We start from the raw sequence: 18,778 nt of genomic DNA on the forward strand, positions 1-18,778 counted from the left end.
ATAGTACTATTTCTTTCCCCTGCGCCAGAGGGACCGCCGACACTGACTGTCCATCCGCCGCAAGGACCGGCCGCCGGGGGGAGATACAGCAGCGCCGGCAATCATAGGGTCTTTTCCCCTGCGCCAGAGGGACCGCCGACACTGACCGCCGACACCGCCATCCGCCGCAAGAGATACAGCAGCGGGGGAGATACAGCAGTGGCAGCGCCGTGTCAGGCTGGCCGCTGACAGGTACCCCATCTCCACTCAAAATAGGGTCTTTTCCCCTGCGCCAGAGGGACCGCCGACACTGACCGCCGACACCGCCATCCGCCGCAAGAGATACAGTAGTCACCCTGCCAAACTGCTATAAAGCCGGGTATGCGACTACAGGGTGACTACCGCAACTGTAACTATTGTAGTTCATTATTTCTATAAAGCCGGGTATGCAACTTGTCAGTTTGCGGTAGTCACCCTGTAGTCGCATACCCGGCTTTATAGCAGTTTGGTGCTCATTATGTGCATGGCGCCACTCCTCCATATACACGGTGCTGCTGCTCCCCATACACTGCACCACTTCTGCTCCTGTGACCCCCTTACACTGCGCCTCTCCTTCCTTGACCTGGGGCTCTTCCTCCTGTGCCTGCACTGAGTGGGGAGACGGTAGATGGTGCGCAGGGCATCCGCATAGAGGGACTATGAGCCTGTCAGTCTGGTCTCTAGATCAAGTCTAGCAACAGCGCTGGTAAGAAATTATGTACAGTATCTTTTTCAATATATTTTTGTACTTTGTATCTTTTTCAGTTCTGCTTATATCATGAATCTTTGATCTGTTTTCTGGGCTGCTTGCCAGTTATACAATGTAACTGTTTTATGGTTAGTTCTTCATTGGTTAAGCTTCTTACGGGAGTTAGCAGAGTTTTATCGGAGAGCAATATTTTCTTATTTAAACAGGTAATTTGGGGCTGTATTCTGGTAGCTTCTCTCTTAAAAAGACCATGTGTGAAGTTATTTTGTTTCATATATTATTTCTTATTTGCATATAGGCAGTTTGATTTAAGGTGTACATGTGAATGCATTAATTCCTTCTTTAGTAATTAATCCTTTGTCTGGAATAATTTGGCATCCATACTCAGTCATATGCAAATCCTTGTGTGTCATTCAATTATTAATTCCCTTCACTGGTGTGATATGAGTGATTATTTGTTACACAACAGTTGTTTCCAGCTATTAATATCTGTGTCTAGCTCTGTACGGGCTTCCACAGTTTTTGGAGCATAACCCGTCTACATAGAACTTTAGTCACCCTGCCGATAGTCATATATATATAAGTCAGCCGGCAGGGTGACTAAAGTTCTATGTAGACGGGTTATGCGTGTAAACTTTAGTCAGCCGGCAGCGCTGCTGCAGTCGCTCTCTCTGTGCCTGGATCTGGATGTGTCTGACTGGTACCAGTGCTGCAACCCCCTCTGGATCTAGTGGATCTTACTGACCGAGTCAAGGAGCAGCAGGTCCCCTGTGTGAGGCATGGTAGTGTCCCCTAGTCATGTATGTGCCAGGGATTCATACTGTAGCTGCGGGCGAAGTCGCGCGACCCGGGCTGTCCTGTCCCTCCATGCCTATGGGTACAGTGTTGCTGGTGGGTGCGTGGTGCAGCTGCAGAGCTACTGTGTGAGGAGTCAGAGTTCCAGGGCTGGTGCAGGTTGGGCTTTTGGGAGTCGGGATTTTACTGGGGTTCCCAAACGCTGCATGTGTCGTTCCCTTTGGAAATTGAAGTTGCTGCTGTTTGAGGTCCATTGAAATGAATCTCTCTAAAAGCTGGGCTGCAAACAAGATGAACCCCCCCTCCGCGCCGCTGGAGAAGACTGTAGTGCGCTGGGCGCATTATGTATCAGCCGTGGATGGGTTTAGCGGTAATTGTAATTGTGCTTGTAAAACAGTAATATTTCCACCCAGGGCCATTTTTAGCTATATAGAGGGGGCACGGGGCGACCTGCTGTATGCTGAGGGATAATTTAGGATGTTAGTGCAGCGGGCAGGACGATCCTGAATGCCTTTCCTGATGCTGTAAATCTACCTTAAGCTTCCCCTGCCGCTTCCTCCGTCTCAGGCTGTTAGGGAATTGGCAGATTTTTGGCTGATTTTATTAGAATTTTTTATGTAGACTGATATCCAGATTTTTGTATATTTATCTTTATTATGAGTCCACAATTGATTCTATTTGTGTCTGCGGCTAATGATCATTTAACCGCTGCTCTCTATATCTCTAAGCGGCTTCTTAAAGTTTAGACGCATAACCAGTCTATATGTGCTGTAGGAGAGATCATGCAGCTATGGAACGCCCACATGGGCGTTCCAGCTTTGGCAGTATAGTCGCAAGGACGGCAGCATATCGATAGAACGTGCGTACACACTGCACTTTTGTTCCGATATGAGGCCGTCCTGTCGGATGAAAATTAAACTGCAAAGAACCTTCGACCGACCGAGTTTGGACGGACAAGACAGTTTTTTGCCGTTTATCGCTCGTACGGGACAGTGTACACACATATACAATTGAACGGCTGTCCGACCCAGAACGGAAGAACGGCCCGACAATTGTATATATGTGTACCCAGCTTTAGTCTTTGATATTTTAAGTCTAAAGAAGCGCTGAGTCATCCAAGAGTAGACAGCAGAGAGACAGTTGGAGATATGAGTGAGGATAGAGGGAGAGAGATCAGGAGAGGAGAGGTAGATTTCAGTGTTATCAGCATAGATGTGATAGCGGAAGTCGAGTGAGCACATAAGCTCACCCAGAGAGGATATATAGAGAAAGAGGACACCTACTATCAATGGAAGAGCAGGAGAGGTGAGATCATTAGAGGTACAGCTGGTCATTTTCAAAACTGACAGTGCAAGTACAAGCTTTAACAGTGATAGTAAAAGTTGTTTGCAGATGTAAAATGCTGATGTTATGGTTGAATTGCCAGATTAAGCAGCCAGGAGTAGTATGTTGTGTGAATAAATTTAACACACTCAAAGCAGACTTTGGTTTTCTCCGTTGTTGTTTTGTCCTTCTGTTACACTTCGGTTTAACGCTGGTATAACGCTGTAGTTATGAATCAGTTTTCCCACTTTAGATCGACATGCATGAAGGTCGACAGGGTCATTAGGTCGACATGACTGAAGGCTGACATGCATTAGGTCTATATGGGTTTTTTCGTTTTTATTGTCCCGAATGTGGACATGGACACTGAATCGTAGCACCGCGCCGTACTTCAGTCATGGTGCCTCGCTACCTTTTCACTGTCCACCTAGTGACCGTATCCTAGTGGATGGGCACCTTAGCTCTCACACATCTGAGCGATATCATTTAAATAATCATGTAGTGTGAACATTTGGCACCCCAGAGTTACAATCAAATTCATTCATTCTGGACGGAGAACAATGTCCTTGGTGGTTTCTTTACAACTAATACAGTATCAAAGTAATGATAATTCAGGTCCTCTTTCTCTCAAAGAACATGCTGGAAATTTTTCCATGGAAGATCATTAGAAGGTTAGATGAGTCAGTGTTCGTAATAGTCACTTCAATCACCTTGCGGCTTCAAGTAACCCTGTATAATGATGTAAAGGATATGTAGGGCATGTGTATCAAACAGTGGAAAAGTAGAGCGTTAAAGTTGAACATAGCAACTAAGCAACGTGTACCTACGCTCTTTCTATCATTGATGTTACCTTGAAACTGATTGGTTGCTAAGGGCAACATCTCTATTTGCACTGCCTGATGCATCCACCCATTAGCCACAACCTGATTTTCATTTACAAGGGTAATTAAACCAGAGAAGCACATCACACATTAAACAAAATGTACAGTATTTAACAGTGTGATTTATGCAGGATGATTAATGAGAGAACTAGGCTTATCCAAGGTCGTCATCAGGTGCGGGAAATAAAACGTCTTCACGTCTAAACAAAGTTTTTTTTTTCCCCCATTAGACAAATGTGTCACACAATTACATGCTAAGAAACATTGCCAGAGGCGCCGAGTGCTCTTCGATATCCTGCGCAGAGGACATATTCCAAACATCTAACATGGGAAATCAGTGTCCTATATGAAGGTGACCAGATTTATTTACCTTTGGTGGCTTGAAAGGATAATCAGACGAAAATGTGATATCCAAAAAAAATACTCCTCCCTCATAGACGGAGCCTGGTGGTCCAAGAATAGTCGACCTCCATTCATAAATGTTGTCCCCCTTCGGTCCGGCACTAAGACAGGGAAAAAAACAATGAATTAAATTGGTTATTGCCACAAACAAAAACAAAATCGTAATTTTATATATAAACACAGCAAGTATAACAATAAGTAAAGGCCCATACACACTGGGCGATACGGAGCTGAAAGACTCTCAAATTTGGTGTTTTGTGCAGCTTTCAGCTCAAAGCCGTCCAGCGTGTATGGCCCGGCGTCTAGCACTGATGCATGCTCCCATCATCGCTGGGAAAGTCGTTCATCTGCAGATGAGTGGCTTTGTAGACAGCTTTGCATAGCGCTGCGTTATGTAAAGCCATCCAATCCCCCCCCCCCCTTGCTGACCATGCCGGGCAGGGGGAAAGCTTCCCCCCCAGCAATGACAGCATTATCGCCCAGTGTGTATGGACCTTTACAGCATAGAGAAGGACCCTGTATAAAATGTAATATATATAACTTTTGTTACAGCCATAACATGGTAAATCCGTCAATCACATACGGTATATTCACGGGGGGCTCAATTTTCTACATTAACTTGGGCCATCACAACTCTGCTGATTATAAATTTATACTGGTACAAGTTAAAGTAATAAATGCTCATTTATATATCTTATTACGCGTGTTGGCAATCGTCTACCCTCCATCGGCACCGGGCAGGGGGGAAGCAGCTCAGTGTGTATGCACTGAGACGCTTTCCCCCCAGCGATGAATGCGATCATCGCTGTCCATACACGCTGGGCATAGTCGCCCAGTGTGTATGGACCTTTAAAAACGCCAGTGATGTGTAGGAAGGGAATATACATGGCAAACAGCACAACATACAAATGTATAGGAAACATTCATTTATAGAAGAAATAAAAATAGATTTATGGATTCGTTCTCATCACTGAAATCAATACATATACCGGCAGGACAAGCTTCAGTATTGCTCAGTGATACCATGTGTTTTACCTTCTGTCTTTTTACTGTCTTTTTACATTTCAAACGCTCTAGTACTATTTACTTATTACCAGTTATTTATATAGCGCATACATATTCCGCAGCGCTTTACAGAGAATATTTGAACTTTCACATCAGTTCCTGCCCCAGTGGAGCTTACAATCAATATTCCCTACCACATGTACACACACAGACAGACATTCTAGGGTTATTTTTGTTGGTAGCCAATTAGCCTACCAGTATATTTTTGGAATGTGGGAGGAAACCCACGCAAGCACGGGGAGAATATACAAACTCCGCACAGTTAGGGCCATGGTGGGAATCGAACCCATGAACTCGGTGCTGTGAGACAGTAATGCTAACCATTACACTGCCCGCGCTGCCAACTACATATTACATGAGATTTCCTGCACTGTATCATGCCTCATGAAACAAAGTGACTACATGCTGGACTGATCACATTCAGAGGCTTCTTGTAATACCTGCTCTAATATAAATAATTTATTTCAAAAAAAGAAGTTGCACAACAGTAACCAGACTGGACATGCAGATTCATTGGTGCGAGTCCAAACACTGGGGTCTTTGAACTAATTGAAAAAAAATGCACATGAACAAAGATACTTTGTCATTTGTGCTCTGCAGACAGCAATGAGGGAGACTGTACATAAAAACAATCCATTTCTTCCTACAATGCCCATACACTCACCTCACACAGTCTAACACCAGGGGTAGGCCATGTGTGGTACTGTACACCAGCTGCTGGGGAACTACCAATCGCAGCATATCCCCAACAGCAGAACTGTGACAGGGCAGCCTGGAAAGTGTACCGTAGTGCCGCAGGTTACCTACCCCTGGTTTCCACCAATCCAGAATATATCCAGTACATACAAAAGAACATTTTAAGCGCCGAGTGTCGTTGTGCGCAACATTACAACGAACGATGCCGCATACTTGCGTGTGACTGTGGGCCTGATTCAGATGCAAACGCTGGGCTGCAAATTGGCAGCCCGAGTGATTATGAAATCAAATGATCACAGGACGTGGTGCTCTTGCGTGAGCCGTCCTTGTGATCACTGGGCATTTGTATGTTTATAGGCAGGCGCTGGGCGTTTGGGAGCGTAACATTTACATTTTCTGGGAGTGCCCCATAAAACGCAGGTGGCTCCAGGCCGTTGGGAGGGACAGATGCTGATGTCATCAGCGGTCCTGATCTCCTCACAGTCATCGCAGCGCAGAGTAAGTCTCAGCGTCTCATTCGTTGTTTTCTGTTACATAGCATTTCGTATGAGGAAACAGTTGGGGTACCGCAACACATTTACAGGTGGTACCAATGCCAGGTGGTGAAGGCCCCTACTGAGATGAATTGGGATGGCATATTTGTAGGTTGGGCCGCATTGCCTGTTGCCTTAGAACAGGGATGGGGAACCTTCGGCCCTCCAGCTGTTGGTGAAATGCACATCCCAGCATGCTCTGCTACAGTTTGCCATTTGGCCATACTAAAACTGTTGCAGGGCATGGTGGGATGTGTAGTTCAACAATAGCTGGAGGGCCGAAGGCTCCCCATCCCGGCAACAGTAGCTGGACTGCTGACTATGGGCCCGAGCATGGTTACCAATTTCTGCTCTACACCTTTCAGATCTCAGTTAATAGGGTCCCCTGTGCTAGCCTGTGCCCACACCCCTGACTAGAATCCTCATCCTTTCCAGTCTGTTATAATCTTTGTTCCTCTGCTGGCTCCTACCTCCCACACCATCTGTTCCCTCTTCTCTATCTATTGAACGCTGTCATAACCCGCTGTACATTTGCACCACACTTGTCCTCTTCTACCTACCTTAACAATGCTTCTCTTGCTCATCACGTGATTGTCAGAATCGGTGCTGAAGGCTCCCAGACAGAAGCTACGTCAGGTCAGGCCAACCTATGGCTCTCAAGTTGTTGTGAAATTACATATCCCTGCCACAGTTCTAGCATTCCCTAATAGCAAAACTATGGTAGGGAATGCTGGGTCTTGTAGTTCGCCAACACCTGTGAGAGCCGCAGTGTGGCAATGTCAGAGATATGTTAAAGCATTCTCCTGGTGCACTACTGTTCGTTGTACTTTGCAAGCGATGCTACTCCCACTTTGCATATCTCAGCAAGGGAAGCGCGCTGGTGGTGGAACCAATCTCTCCACCATTGAAGCCCCATTGGAACATAGATCTTCACATGCTGTTCAGCTGCCTGGTGCAGAGTCTCCCTTGTAACATGCTTACGATATGGCCACTGTGACAGCAGTGCTGCTAACAAGATTGAAGCAAAACTACTCCAGGTCAACTCCCAGTCTTCACCCTAAACCACCCAATAGTGATGTTGTACACAAATGAGAACGGCATCGCACTTGTTTTCTCAGAGTGCGCACTAAGGAATTCTTAAGGCATCCACAGCTTGCCGATGATCGCTCCTAAGGGCTGTTCTCTCAACCGCGTGTTTCCTGAATTATGTTCATTGTTCCCTAACAATTGAGATTATCTGGAATTACAATGGGGGTGGCATTTATAAACAGAAACAGGGGCCTTGTAGGGGGTATCGGAAATATGGTTGCTGAATAACTAGTGGTCAGGTATCCAACAACGAAAGGAATAGGAAGGGTGACCAAGCTTAGCTTAGATGGTAGAAGAATTAATAATTGCAATGCTACCCTATGTGAATAATCTCTTGCAGAGAAAAATAAGGGGGTATCAAACTATGATGAGTGTTTAATTGTATGCAGATGGTGAGAATTATACTAGGTGGTAAGACTACCACTGTGTGGCGCTGTTCTACTGCTGTCTATAGGTGCCCACACACTATTACGATTTTTTGGCCGATTGGCCGATTTCCGATAAATCGGCCGATAATCGAAAACCAGACGATTTCGGTCTGATGCACGCTCCCGTGATTCTTTTGCTAAATCTTCTGATCTTACATGCTGCATGAAAGATCATAAAGGTGCCCACACACTAGAAAGATCTGCGATCGTAAGATGTGCGCATAAATTAGTCTTGAAATTTTTTTTCCGTCCTGGACCAAAGATTTTAGGCAAGTGCACATCTTTACCAAAGATTTCTCTTAAGATCCCGTGTGCGTTCCTATGGATCTTTTGTTAAATCTTCTGATCTTTTGTGCAGCACCTAAGATCAGAAGATTCAGCTAAAGATCCGCGGGAGCGCGCATCGGACAAAAATCGGCCGATTTTCGTCCGATTATCAGTAAACATCAGACGATATATCAGATTTAACAAAAGATCCATAGGAACGCACAGGGGATCTTAAGAAAAATCTTAGGTAAAGATGTGCGCTTCCCTGAATACTTTTGTCCAGGACGGGCAAAAGATTTGAAGGCTAATTTATGCGCACATCTTATGATTGCAGATCTTTCTAGTGTGTGGGCACCTTAAGGCTCAGATTTCAGCAAGAATACTGCTGTTGCTATCACAAGTAAAAGCAATTACCCATAGAAACGCTATCTCTGGACGGAATAGGATATACAGTACAAATAGGTCTCACTAAACAGACACACAAATGTACACATACAAAGAAGCAATAAGGTAGAATGCAGTTTTATAGTTCTGCATTATATCGCGGCTTGCACACTTTAATACTAACATTGCTTGTTTGGCTGACTGATAAAATTCATATTTATTGTCTATTTCTATATGCGAGCGACTGAACACTTGTCTTGGAGACGGCTCTTCTGTTCCTCAGCTGTACACGTCTCTCGCTCCCATTATTGCTATTCGCTGCCTTCCTGACAAGCAATCTCCCTGGTTTCCACTTTCTCTTTTCTATAGAATTCTATTTGCCTCTCACTTTCCAGCTTTGCTCAGGTTCATCTTTCCCTTTATGGTCTCTTCTACCCATTTCACACAGATTCTAGAAGACATCACATGATACAAATCTGTGTGCCAGCTAAAGAGTGGCAGCGCCAACATGTGACGGTGGGCGCGCGCAGCAGCAGTAACAATACAGTAGTGGGACTGACTGCTGCTGCCGCTCCCGCAGTCAGGCAGAGATGAGCGACGACCCTGCTCTCCAGTCCAGGTCCTTCATACCCGGCCGCTCCCGGCGCTACAGCTAATCTCATCCTGACGACTGGCGCACCCGCCACCCAAGTAAATAAAAAAAAAATTAAAAATAAAAAGTGTGTGTGTGTGTGTGTGTGTGTGTGTGTGTCCGGACTCGGGCCCCCCTTACCCCCACAGTATTTGTTCACAGATTTTAAGTAATACGTGTACCAAGTTTGGTGTAAATTGCTGCAGTCATTTCGGAGTTATGCTGGAACATACATTTGAGCGTACAGCAAACATTGTGGTTTTATTCATTAATAATTCACAGTAATTCATGTGTGTATATACGGCATGGTGTAGTAGTGTCTTTACTGGTGTGTGTGTGTGTGTATATGTATACATACATACATATACACGGCATGGTGTAGTAGTACCTGTACAGGGCTGTGTATATATATGGCATGGTGTAGTAGTACCTGTACTGGCTGTGTGTGTGCATATATGGCATGGTGTAGGAATGCCTGTATTGGGCTGTGTGTATATATATATATATATATATGAAAAGAGAAGAAGGTGTAGAGGTGCGCTCAGAAGATGGTTTCACCAATCCACAATTGTAAAAATACAAAAATATTTATTTCATACAATAAAACAATTAAAATACTTAATAAAAAATGCTTTAGTTTGAAATCATTCACAGAAGTTGTTGGTATGTCATTGTAATTCAATGTAACTTCGATCAGAGGTGTGGACTGATCATGCAGAACCCTACGCGTTTCGTCCACTAGGGACTTCTTCAGGGGTAAGACACCAGAATCTCTAAATTTTATATACCTCAATACAGCATATAAATGTAAATAATGAGGAACACTTTTGGGTGTTGTTTAAGGGAGGTGTGGTCACCGCTGTTAAACTGATGACCCTATGAGGCTCCACTTGATGGAAAAATAGAATCTATAGCCTTTATATACCTTGATACTATGTGTGTATATAGGGGAACACTTTACATACAGTGTTATTAAAGGAGGTGTGGTCACCGTAGTTAATCTGATAACTTTGTGGGGCTCCACTAGATGGTACCATAGGATCTATAGCCTTTATATACCTTGATTCATTGAAAATTTATATGGGAACACTTTTGGGTGTTAATAAGGGAGGAGTTGTCCCTGTAGATGGTCTGATACTTCTGTGATGCTCCACTTAATGGTATAAAAAAATTGAACCTGGATCAGCTTGCCAATGTCACAGTCAGCGTAGAGAGAGATATATATATATGGCATGGTGTACTAGTACCTGTACTGTATTGTGTGTGTGCATATATGGCATGGCGTAGGAATGCCTGTACTGTGTGTATTCACCTATGAGGTGAAGTACCTCCAGTGACCAGTAGAGGCCACTCTAAATTACTCAATTGTGGTTTTAAATTAAACATTAATTAATTTGTATTTCAAATTTTTTTAGTTGCCTCAGCCGTGTTTTAATATGTTTGGATGTAAAATTTCACGATCTTGGCTTGTAAACTGTTGATTTGTATAGAAAGACAGACCAAAGGACAAATTTTCACACACACACACACACACACACACACACACACACACACACACACACATATATAGTAGATAGATAGATATACACATATACACTAGCTAAGCCCGCTCGAATCAATAGCTTTGAAAGCTAGTCTGCTACCTTGTGATTACCTCTGTGTTTCTGTATGTGTGATTGCCGTGTGTGCACGTGTAAATAAATAAAACCTTTTCTCTTAGTTTCCTGTTCCATTCAACAGCTTCCCACAGGGTTTCTTATCTAGATTAGACTGGTAAAATCTATGACATATGAGATGGTGGAGAAACCCTCCTGCATAATATTGTTTAATAGTTGCAGGAAAGCGATTTACAGGTGATCGCTACAATTTTACATCCACATCCTGGATCAGTCAAAACAAAACTGCACCTACCAGTGGCACGTAATAAAAACACAGAAACACAGTCACAGGATATCAGGGACACTAGCAATAGACCCCCCCCCCGATTATGATCACTCTTCAGGTTATCATTGCGCCATAAGAATATAGATTTGATAATTAGCTGACTGCTTACAGCTACTGTACAAAGTGTCATATTTCGATAAACCCAACAGATTATAAATGATGCACGATCGCACTGTGCACTAATATAGAGAAGGGCAGGAGAGGACTCTAATCTCCCTGAGATATATCACTGTGCCCTGAGCTAGCCCTAATTACATAACAGGACTATTGCTATGTATCTTGAACCTGTATGGCAGTAATAATCTGCATGTACCCTAGATGACACAAGCAACCTCAACTGCATGCTACAGTATGTTACACATAACCAAGCGGATAATGTATTTCACTTGTAGCCCAATAAGTAACACCATCTGCAGATGACGATAACCTCTGGGACACTTATGCAAATTCTTCTGAAACCTTAGAGCGCACACACACACACACACACACACACACACACAGTTCCCAGCGTAATACTTCCCACATAGGCCGCATCATCTGGGATTAGTGCTTAGTTCCCACACATTCTCCTACTTCTCTTTAAACTTTCTCAGCATCACTGACCCCATTTGGCTTTGCTGTTCAGTTATTGAGTAATGCTACAGTGCTACAAGACAGACATAGCAGGTAGGTAACAATGGGATGCAGTTAATATCCCGGCGGTCGGGATCCCGGCGTTCAGAATCCCGACCGCCGAAATCCCAACACTGTCCACGACACCCCCTGGAGGGAGAATAAATTAGCGCAGCGAACCCGCAAAGGGGGGCGATCCACGTTTCCCCCTTGTCGGGATTTCGGCGGTCGGGATTCCGGCGTCTGGATTTTGAACGCCGGGATCCCGACCGCCGGGATTTCATACTGAATCCGTAACAATATGTGGCTAATATGTTGTTACTTAATGTTAATTACTCTAAAATATTCCTCAATATTAGATTAGACATTTCAATTCCTTATGCACTTGTTTGGGGTTGGGATCATTTGGTCTACAGCATGATGGTCGACAGTCATTAGGTCAACACCATTAGTTCGACATGGGAAAAGGCTGACATGGGTCTAGGCCGAGATGGGAAAAGGTCGACATGGTTCTAGGGCGAAAGGTCATTAGTTCGACAGGTCGTTAGTTCGACAATGTCTAGGTCGACAGTCAAAAGGTCGACATGGGGATTCTTACAGGGTTTTTTTTACCTGAATGTCAACACAGTGGACATGGACACAGTTTAAAGTGCACCGCATCGCTCCCTGTGCTTGCGACGCGTCGGGCACGGTGCCTCGGGACACTCGGCACACTATTTTATTCTCCCACCACACCCTAGTGGATGGTAGAGAATGAAATACCACATGTCGGTTCTAAAAAAAAAAAAAGGTGAAAAACCCCATGTCGAATTTTTGACTGTCGACCTGTCGAACTAACGCCCTTTCGACCTAGAACCATGTCGACATTTGCCTATGTCGACAGACTCACGTCGACCTTTTCCCATGTCGACCTAATGACTGTCTACCATCATGCTGTAGACCAAATGACCGCATCCCCTTGTTTGTGGGGAGTGTATAAAAATGAATGCAATGAAAACAAACCAACGTAAAGCAATGACGGTATAGGCAAATAAATCAACGCTCCACAAAGCCAAGCGGGCACTAAGGTCAGGCCTATTGATCTGACGCCCCTGCCCGCAGGAATGCACTTTCGATATGACACAGGCTCATTAGCATAGGCGTTATGCTAACCTGTACTGCATTTGTCTTCTACAACACGATCGCACAGGCCCAGCTGTGCATTGACACAATGCAGGTTCCTCCCTTCTCGCTCCGTGCGTCCGGAGCCAAAACAAACATCCTTCGTAATACGGTGAAGAGAACAAGCAAGACTTGGCACCGAGAGCCAAGCGCAATGATTACAATTCACCTGACATTATAACAGAAGCAAAAGAATAAACAATATAGATTAAAAAAAAAGTACAAATGAGCACAACAAACGGTAGACATTATAGCAGCCGTATAACCGCATGACTGGAGCGTGAACCGGAGAAAGTGGTTTTACGACGTCGAGTGTTTAAACACAAATATTTATACTGATTGTGAAGTAATGGAGTGCCAAGGACTGTGTTACAGAATGCTACTTGTGAAATGATTATCTGGCAGGAAACTAAAGAGGCTATCTATTTAAAAGGAACTCCCTCCAGCCTTTAATCTATAAATACCTAATTACCCTGTTTAGAAGAGAAAAGAGTGTGTTCTGTATGCAGCAGGAAGTATGGCTAATCTGTAGGATGAGTCAGGCACAGGAATTCTTTCTGTACATAGATAAACCCATGATATAAGCTTATCGCATTGTTTTTGTTACTAGATTGTAAAAGAGCCTTCTAGCAAAGAAAATGCTTACGCTGCTATACTTCAGATACCAATGTGGCAGCATCGACTACAGCAGGGGTGGGGAACCTTCGGCCTGCTGGCCGTAAATGGCCCCCCGGAGCCAGTTTGTGTGGGCCACCCACCCGCCTGTCTGTACCGGTTCCCCACCCCTGGACTACAGCAAGAGTGGCCAAATCTGTCCTTAAGATCTACCACCAGTTCATGTGTCTCAGACAACCAGTGGATCTATAGTAGGAAGGAACGCAGCATGTTTGAAAATGTGACAGTTAAATTCCTTTTACACCGCACAACTAACCCGGGTTGTTGCAGGGTCGACCCGGGTCACTGTGCGGTGTGAAAGGGCTTTTTTTGGAAAAATACCGGGTACAGTAACCCAGCAATCTGACCCGGGTAAAGAGAAGGGTTCTACCGGCGTCAGACCTGGGATGCTGGGCAATGTGAATGGGTAACCCGGGTCAGGATGCGCCGCCACTCTACCCCTCCACCGGGATGAAGTCAGTGACCCGCCAATAAGCCAGGTCGCTGTGAGCCACTTTCTGTGCAAATGCCGGTTTGCTCCACGGATGGACCCGTGTCGTAATCCCAGGTGCGACCCAGCATTTGTGGTCCGACAGTTGTATACAATAGAGGAGGCCATTGTCCCATTTTGGTGCTGTGTCCAAAAGAGAAATTGGCCCTCATTCAGATGTGGTGGTGGCAGCTATTGCTGCTGCTTCCTTGGAACGGCTCCCTAAATGCAGCAAGAGGCTCGCTTCTATTACAAGTAGACACCCCCAAATAAAGCTCCACTAATACCTCACCTACCTACAACTGGTATTTGATGAATGTCTTGTGAATGGGAATTAAATTATACCAACAAAACTGGCAATCCCAGAAGATTCACACACAGACACCCCATCAGCAGAGAAGCACAGAGTGTGTTTATAGAGTTCCATTGGTTCCAGTTATGGGTGATCTACTAATCTTCATTTGCCCATGACTTTGCTCTTCAGGAAGACACAGGATCTGTTACAATTCCTGGCCAGGAGTAGACTTTTTTGGGCCTGCATTTATCGGTTCACAATATTTGCAGGTCGTAACTAGTTACTTTATACTTCACTGTGGAAATGTATCTGATCAATTCTACATTTTTACACAATGCTGTTTGGAACAACACACAAGCGACATTTTCAAGAATGCGTGGACTTCAGTCATTTATACACAGTGTGCAATACAGGAAAAAATTTCCAGTTTTATGGCTTAAACTGCTAAAGCAAAATCAATCCGCGATTAAAAGGAGGACTCCACCAGCCTTAAGTGATCCAACCCAGGATCTGTTTAGAGAACACAAAATAACGTAGCATGCACTGTTGGTTCCATGAGAATATTGCTCCTCAGTTGGTGTAGCTTAACAAAAAAGGTTCTGGGGCTTAAACACAGGAGTAGGCAATGACATCTCCTGATCCTCTATCCCAGTGATGGCTAACCTTGACACTTCAGCTGTTGTTGAACTACACTTCCCATCATGCCCTGCTACAGTTTTACTATTTGGCCATGCTGAAACTGATGCAGGGCATGCTGGGATGTGTAGCTCAACAACAGCTGGAGTGTCAAGGTTAGCCATCACTGCTCTATCCAAAAGGTTGCTAGAAATGAGGTGTAGTCTGACCTTGGTCCCTGTAATACTTGGTAAACGCTAAAGCACTTTCCTCATCCTCATTTCGGCAACACAGTCATTTGCTCTGCTAAGCCTAGACAAGAACATTTTTCATGTAAGTAGTAGAAGTAAGACGGGGAACTCTGGGCAACTTTCTTTGTGGACTTCAGCGCATAGCACTTTTTCCTGCCCTTCATTTCCTCCAATGTTATTGGGAGCTCTGTGTGACCTTAATAGTGTTCTCGGCTCCCCTTGTCATTTCATTCTGTTCTGAGCTGAATAGGTTGTCCCCAGAGGGAAGCTCCTGCACACCTTTGAGAGAAAATAGGAATTTAATACCTACCGGTAATTCCTTTTCACGTAGTCCTTATGGGATACTGGGAATGGTCTTAAGACATTGGGTATTAGAGGGTATCCGCAGGAGACAGGCACATCTATAACTTTGAAGCTGGGTGTACTGGCTCCTCCCCTCTGATTCCCCTCCCAGGAACCAGTTAATGGAAAAACTGTGCCCGAAGGAGAATGTACATATGAGAGGAATAACATATATGTCACCTATGTAAACATAAGTGTGAATAGTGTGGTGAGATTTATGCCAGCACACCCGCATTCATACAAAACAATAAACAACTATAATACCACCAACTGGGTGGATTTTCTTTAACAAGGTCACTGAACTAGACCCTTGAACCAGAAGACCATAAGGTGAACTTCTGAACTTAAACAGCAGAATAAGCTGCAGCCAGACCCCCGCACGGGGCGGGCGCCCAGTATCCCATAAGGACTACGTGAAAAGGAATTACCGGTAGGTATTAAATTCCTATTTTCACTAACGTCCTTGATGGGATACTGGGAATGGTCTTAAGACATTGGGGATGTCCCAAAGCTTCCAGAAAGGGAGGGTACGTGCGGAGACTGCTGCAGTACTGCCTGCCCAAACTGGGTATCTTCTTGGGCCAAGGCATCAAACTTGTAAAATTTTACAAAGGTGTGTTGCCCCGACCATGTAGCAGCTCTACAGAGTTGCAGAGCTGACACACCCCGAGCAGCCGCCCAGGATGCGCCCACCGATCTGGTGGAATGAGCCTTTAAAACCGGAGGGGTCGGCATGCCTGCCGTCACATAGGCTTGTTGGATTGTAGTCCTAATCCATCTAGCAATGGACTGCTTAGATGCAGGGTGTCCCTTCTTTTGTGCGTCATACAGAATAAATAGACAATCTGTCTTCCTGATTCTTAACGTCCTCTGGACATACACACGCAAGACACGCACCACATCCAGGGATACCGGAATATCCGGCGAACCAGATGCAGACGGGACCACAATTGGCTGATTTAGGTGAAAGGAAGAAATCACCTTGGGAAGAAAACGCGGGTTTGTTCTCAACTCCGCTCTATCTGAGTGGAAAATCAGATAAGGACTTTTACAGGAAAGGGCTCCCAATTCCGACACTCTCCTAGCCGAGGCTAGGGCCAAAAGGACCACTGCCTTCCAGGTGATATACCTCAACTCAATTGACTCCAATGGTTCAAACCAGGAGGATTGAAGGAAGTTTAGAACAACGTCCAAACTCCAAGGAGGTGTAGGAGGTACAAAAGGAGGCTGGATGTGAAGCACTCCCTGAAGGAAGGTCTGTACTTCCGGGATGACAGCCAATTTTCTTTGGAAGAATATGGACAGGGCCGAAATCTGTACTTTTAGTGAGCCCAGACGAAGACCCAAATCCAATCCCGCTTGTAAGAAGCACAACAACCTATTCAGGTTGAATTTTGCAGGGGGAACCTTCTGTTCCTCACACCAACCCACGTACTTTCTCCAGATCTTGTAGTAGTGCGTGTTTGTCACCGGCTTTCTGGCCTGAATCATCGTGGTGATAACTGATGAATGCAGACCCTTCTGAGCTAAGATTTTCCGCTCAGCCTCCACGCCGACAAACGTAGCCGCCCTAAATCTTGGAAGACGCAAGGGCCCTGTGTGAGAAGATCTCTCCTTAGAGGCAGAGGCCAAGGATCCTCGATCAGCAGGCTCTGTAGGTCCGAGAACCAAGCCCTTCTTGGCCAGTCCGGAGCCACAAGAATGGCTTCCACTCCCTGACTTCGAACCCTTTTTAGAACTCTTGTCAGCAGTGGTATGGGTGGAAACAGGTACACCAAGGGAAACACCCATGGAATTGTCAGGGCGTCTATTGCCACTGCGCTGGGATCCCTGGTCCTTGTGCAGTACATGGGGACTTTGTGGTTTAACCGGGATGCCATCAGATCTATCGATGGCTGGCCCCAACGGTCCACAATTGCTGCAAACACCTGTGAATTCAGGCTCCATTCCCCGGGGTGGAGGGCGTGACGACTTAGGAAGTCCGCCTCCCAATTGTCCACACCCGGGATAAAGATGGCCGACAGAGCCACCACGTACGTTTCCGCCCAGGTCAGGATCTTGGAAGCTTCCTTCATGCAAGTCCTGCTTTTTGTGCCTCCCTGGCGATTTATGTAGGCCACAGTTGTGGCATTGTCGGACTGTATCTGGAGCGCCCGACCTTGGAGGAGATCCTGGGCTTGTAACACTGCATAGTATACAGCTCTCAGCTCCAGGATATTGATGTGGAGTCTCGCTTCCCACCGAGTCCACTGACCTTGAAAGGTTCTGTCCATGGTCACAGCACCCCATCCCTGCAGACTCGCATCTGTCGTGAGTCGCACCCAATCCTGGATGCCAAATCTCCGACCTGCAAGCAGGTTCGACTCCTGAGTCCACCATAGAAGGGACTGCCGGGACTGATGCGACAGAGAAATCCTCTTGTACATCAGGAGATGAGAGCCCGACCATTTTGCCAACAGATCCAGTTGGAACACCCTGGTGTGAAAGCGTCCGAACTGAATGGCCTCGAATGTGGCCACCATCCTGCCCAATAGCTGGATGCATTGGTGAAACGACACCTGAGGCTTTGCCAAAATCACCATCACCAGGGATTGTATGGCTTCCATCTTCTCCCGAGGGAGGAAAATCCTTTTCAACTCTGTATCCAGGAACATTCCTAGAAAGAGGATACGACGCGACGGCGTCAGGGAGGACTTGGGGATATTTAGGATCCACCCATGCTCGGATAAAATCTGCCTGGTCTTTGCTATATCCTGCAGCAGGACCTGTTCCGACCTTGCTTTGATCAGCAAGTCGTCCAGGTAAGGGATAATGTTGACACCCGACCTCCTGAGCAGTACCATCATTTCTGCCATCACCTTCGTGAACACACGCGGCGCTGATGACAGGCCGAATGGCAGCGCTCTGAATTGAAAGTGCAGATCTTTCAGCGCAAACCTCAGGAAAGCCTGATGTGGACCCCAAATTGGTATGTGGAGGTAGGCGTCCTTTACATCCAGCGATGCTAAGAACTCTCCCTCCTCCAGGGTTGCTATTACTGCCCGGAGGGACTCCATCTTGAATTTGTAAACCCTTAAAAAAGGGTTTAGAGACTTTAAATTTAAAATGGGGCGCACCGAGCCGTCCGGCTTCGGCACGAGGAACAGATTGGAGTAGTAACCCCTTCCTTGTTCCTGCAATGGGACAGGTGTGA

The 18,778-nt window shown here is 45.6% G+C and overlaps 1 protein-coding gene across 1 annotated transcript in view; it reads right to left on the reverse strand.

Annotated features, from left to right (window-relative positions):
- UBE2E3 (ubiquitin conjugating enzyme E2 E3) overlaps window positions 1-18,778 on the reverse strand; it is an 84,955-nt gene that overhangs the window by 17,051 nt on the left and 49,126 nt on the right. The window contains exon 4 of the mRNA XM_083154695.1: window positions 4,097-4,229. Coding sequence (XP_083010821.1) covers window positions 4,097-4,229 — 133 coding nt within the window. The remainder of the gene's footprint in view (window positions 1-4,096; window positions 4,230-18,778) is intronic.

Source organism: Crinia signifera, chromosome 7, assembly GCF_055691185.1.
Source record: "Crinia signifera chromosome 7, ASM5569118v1, whole genome shotgun sequence".
Classification (NCBI taxonomy): Eukaryota; Metazoa; Chordata; class Amphibia; order Anura; family Myobatrachidae; genus Crinia; species Crinia signifera.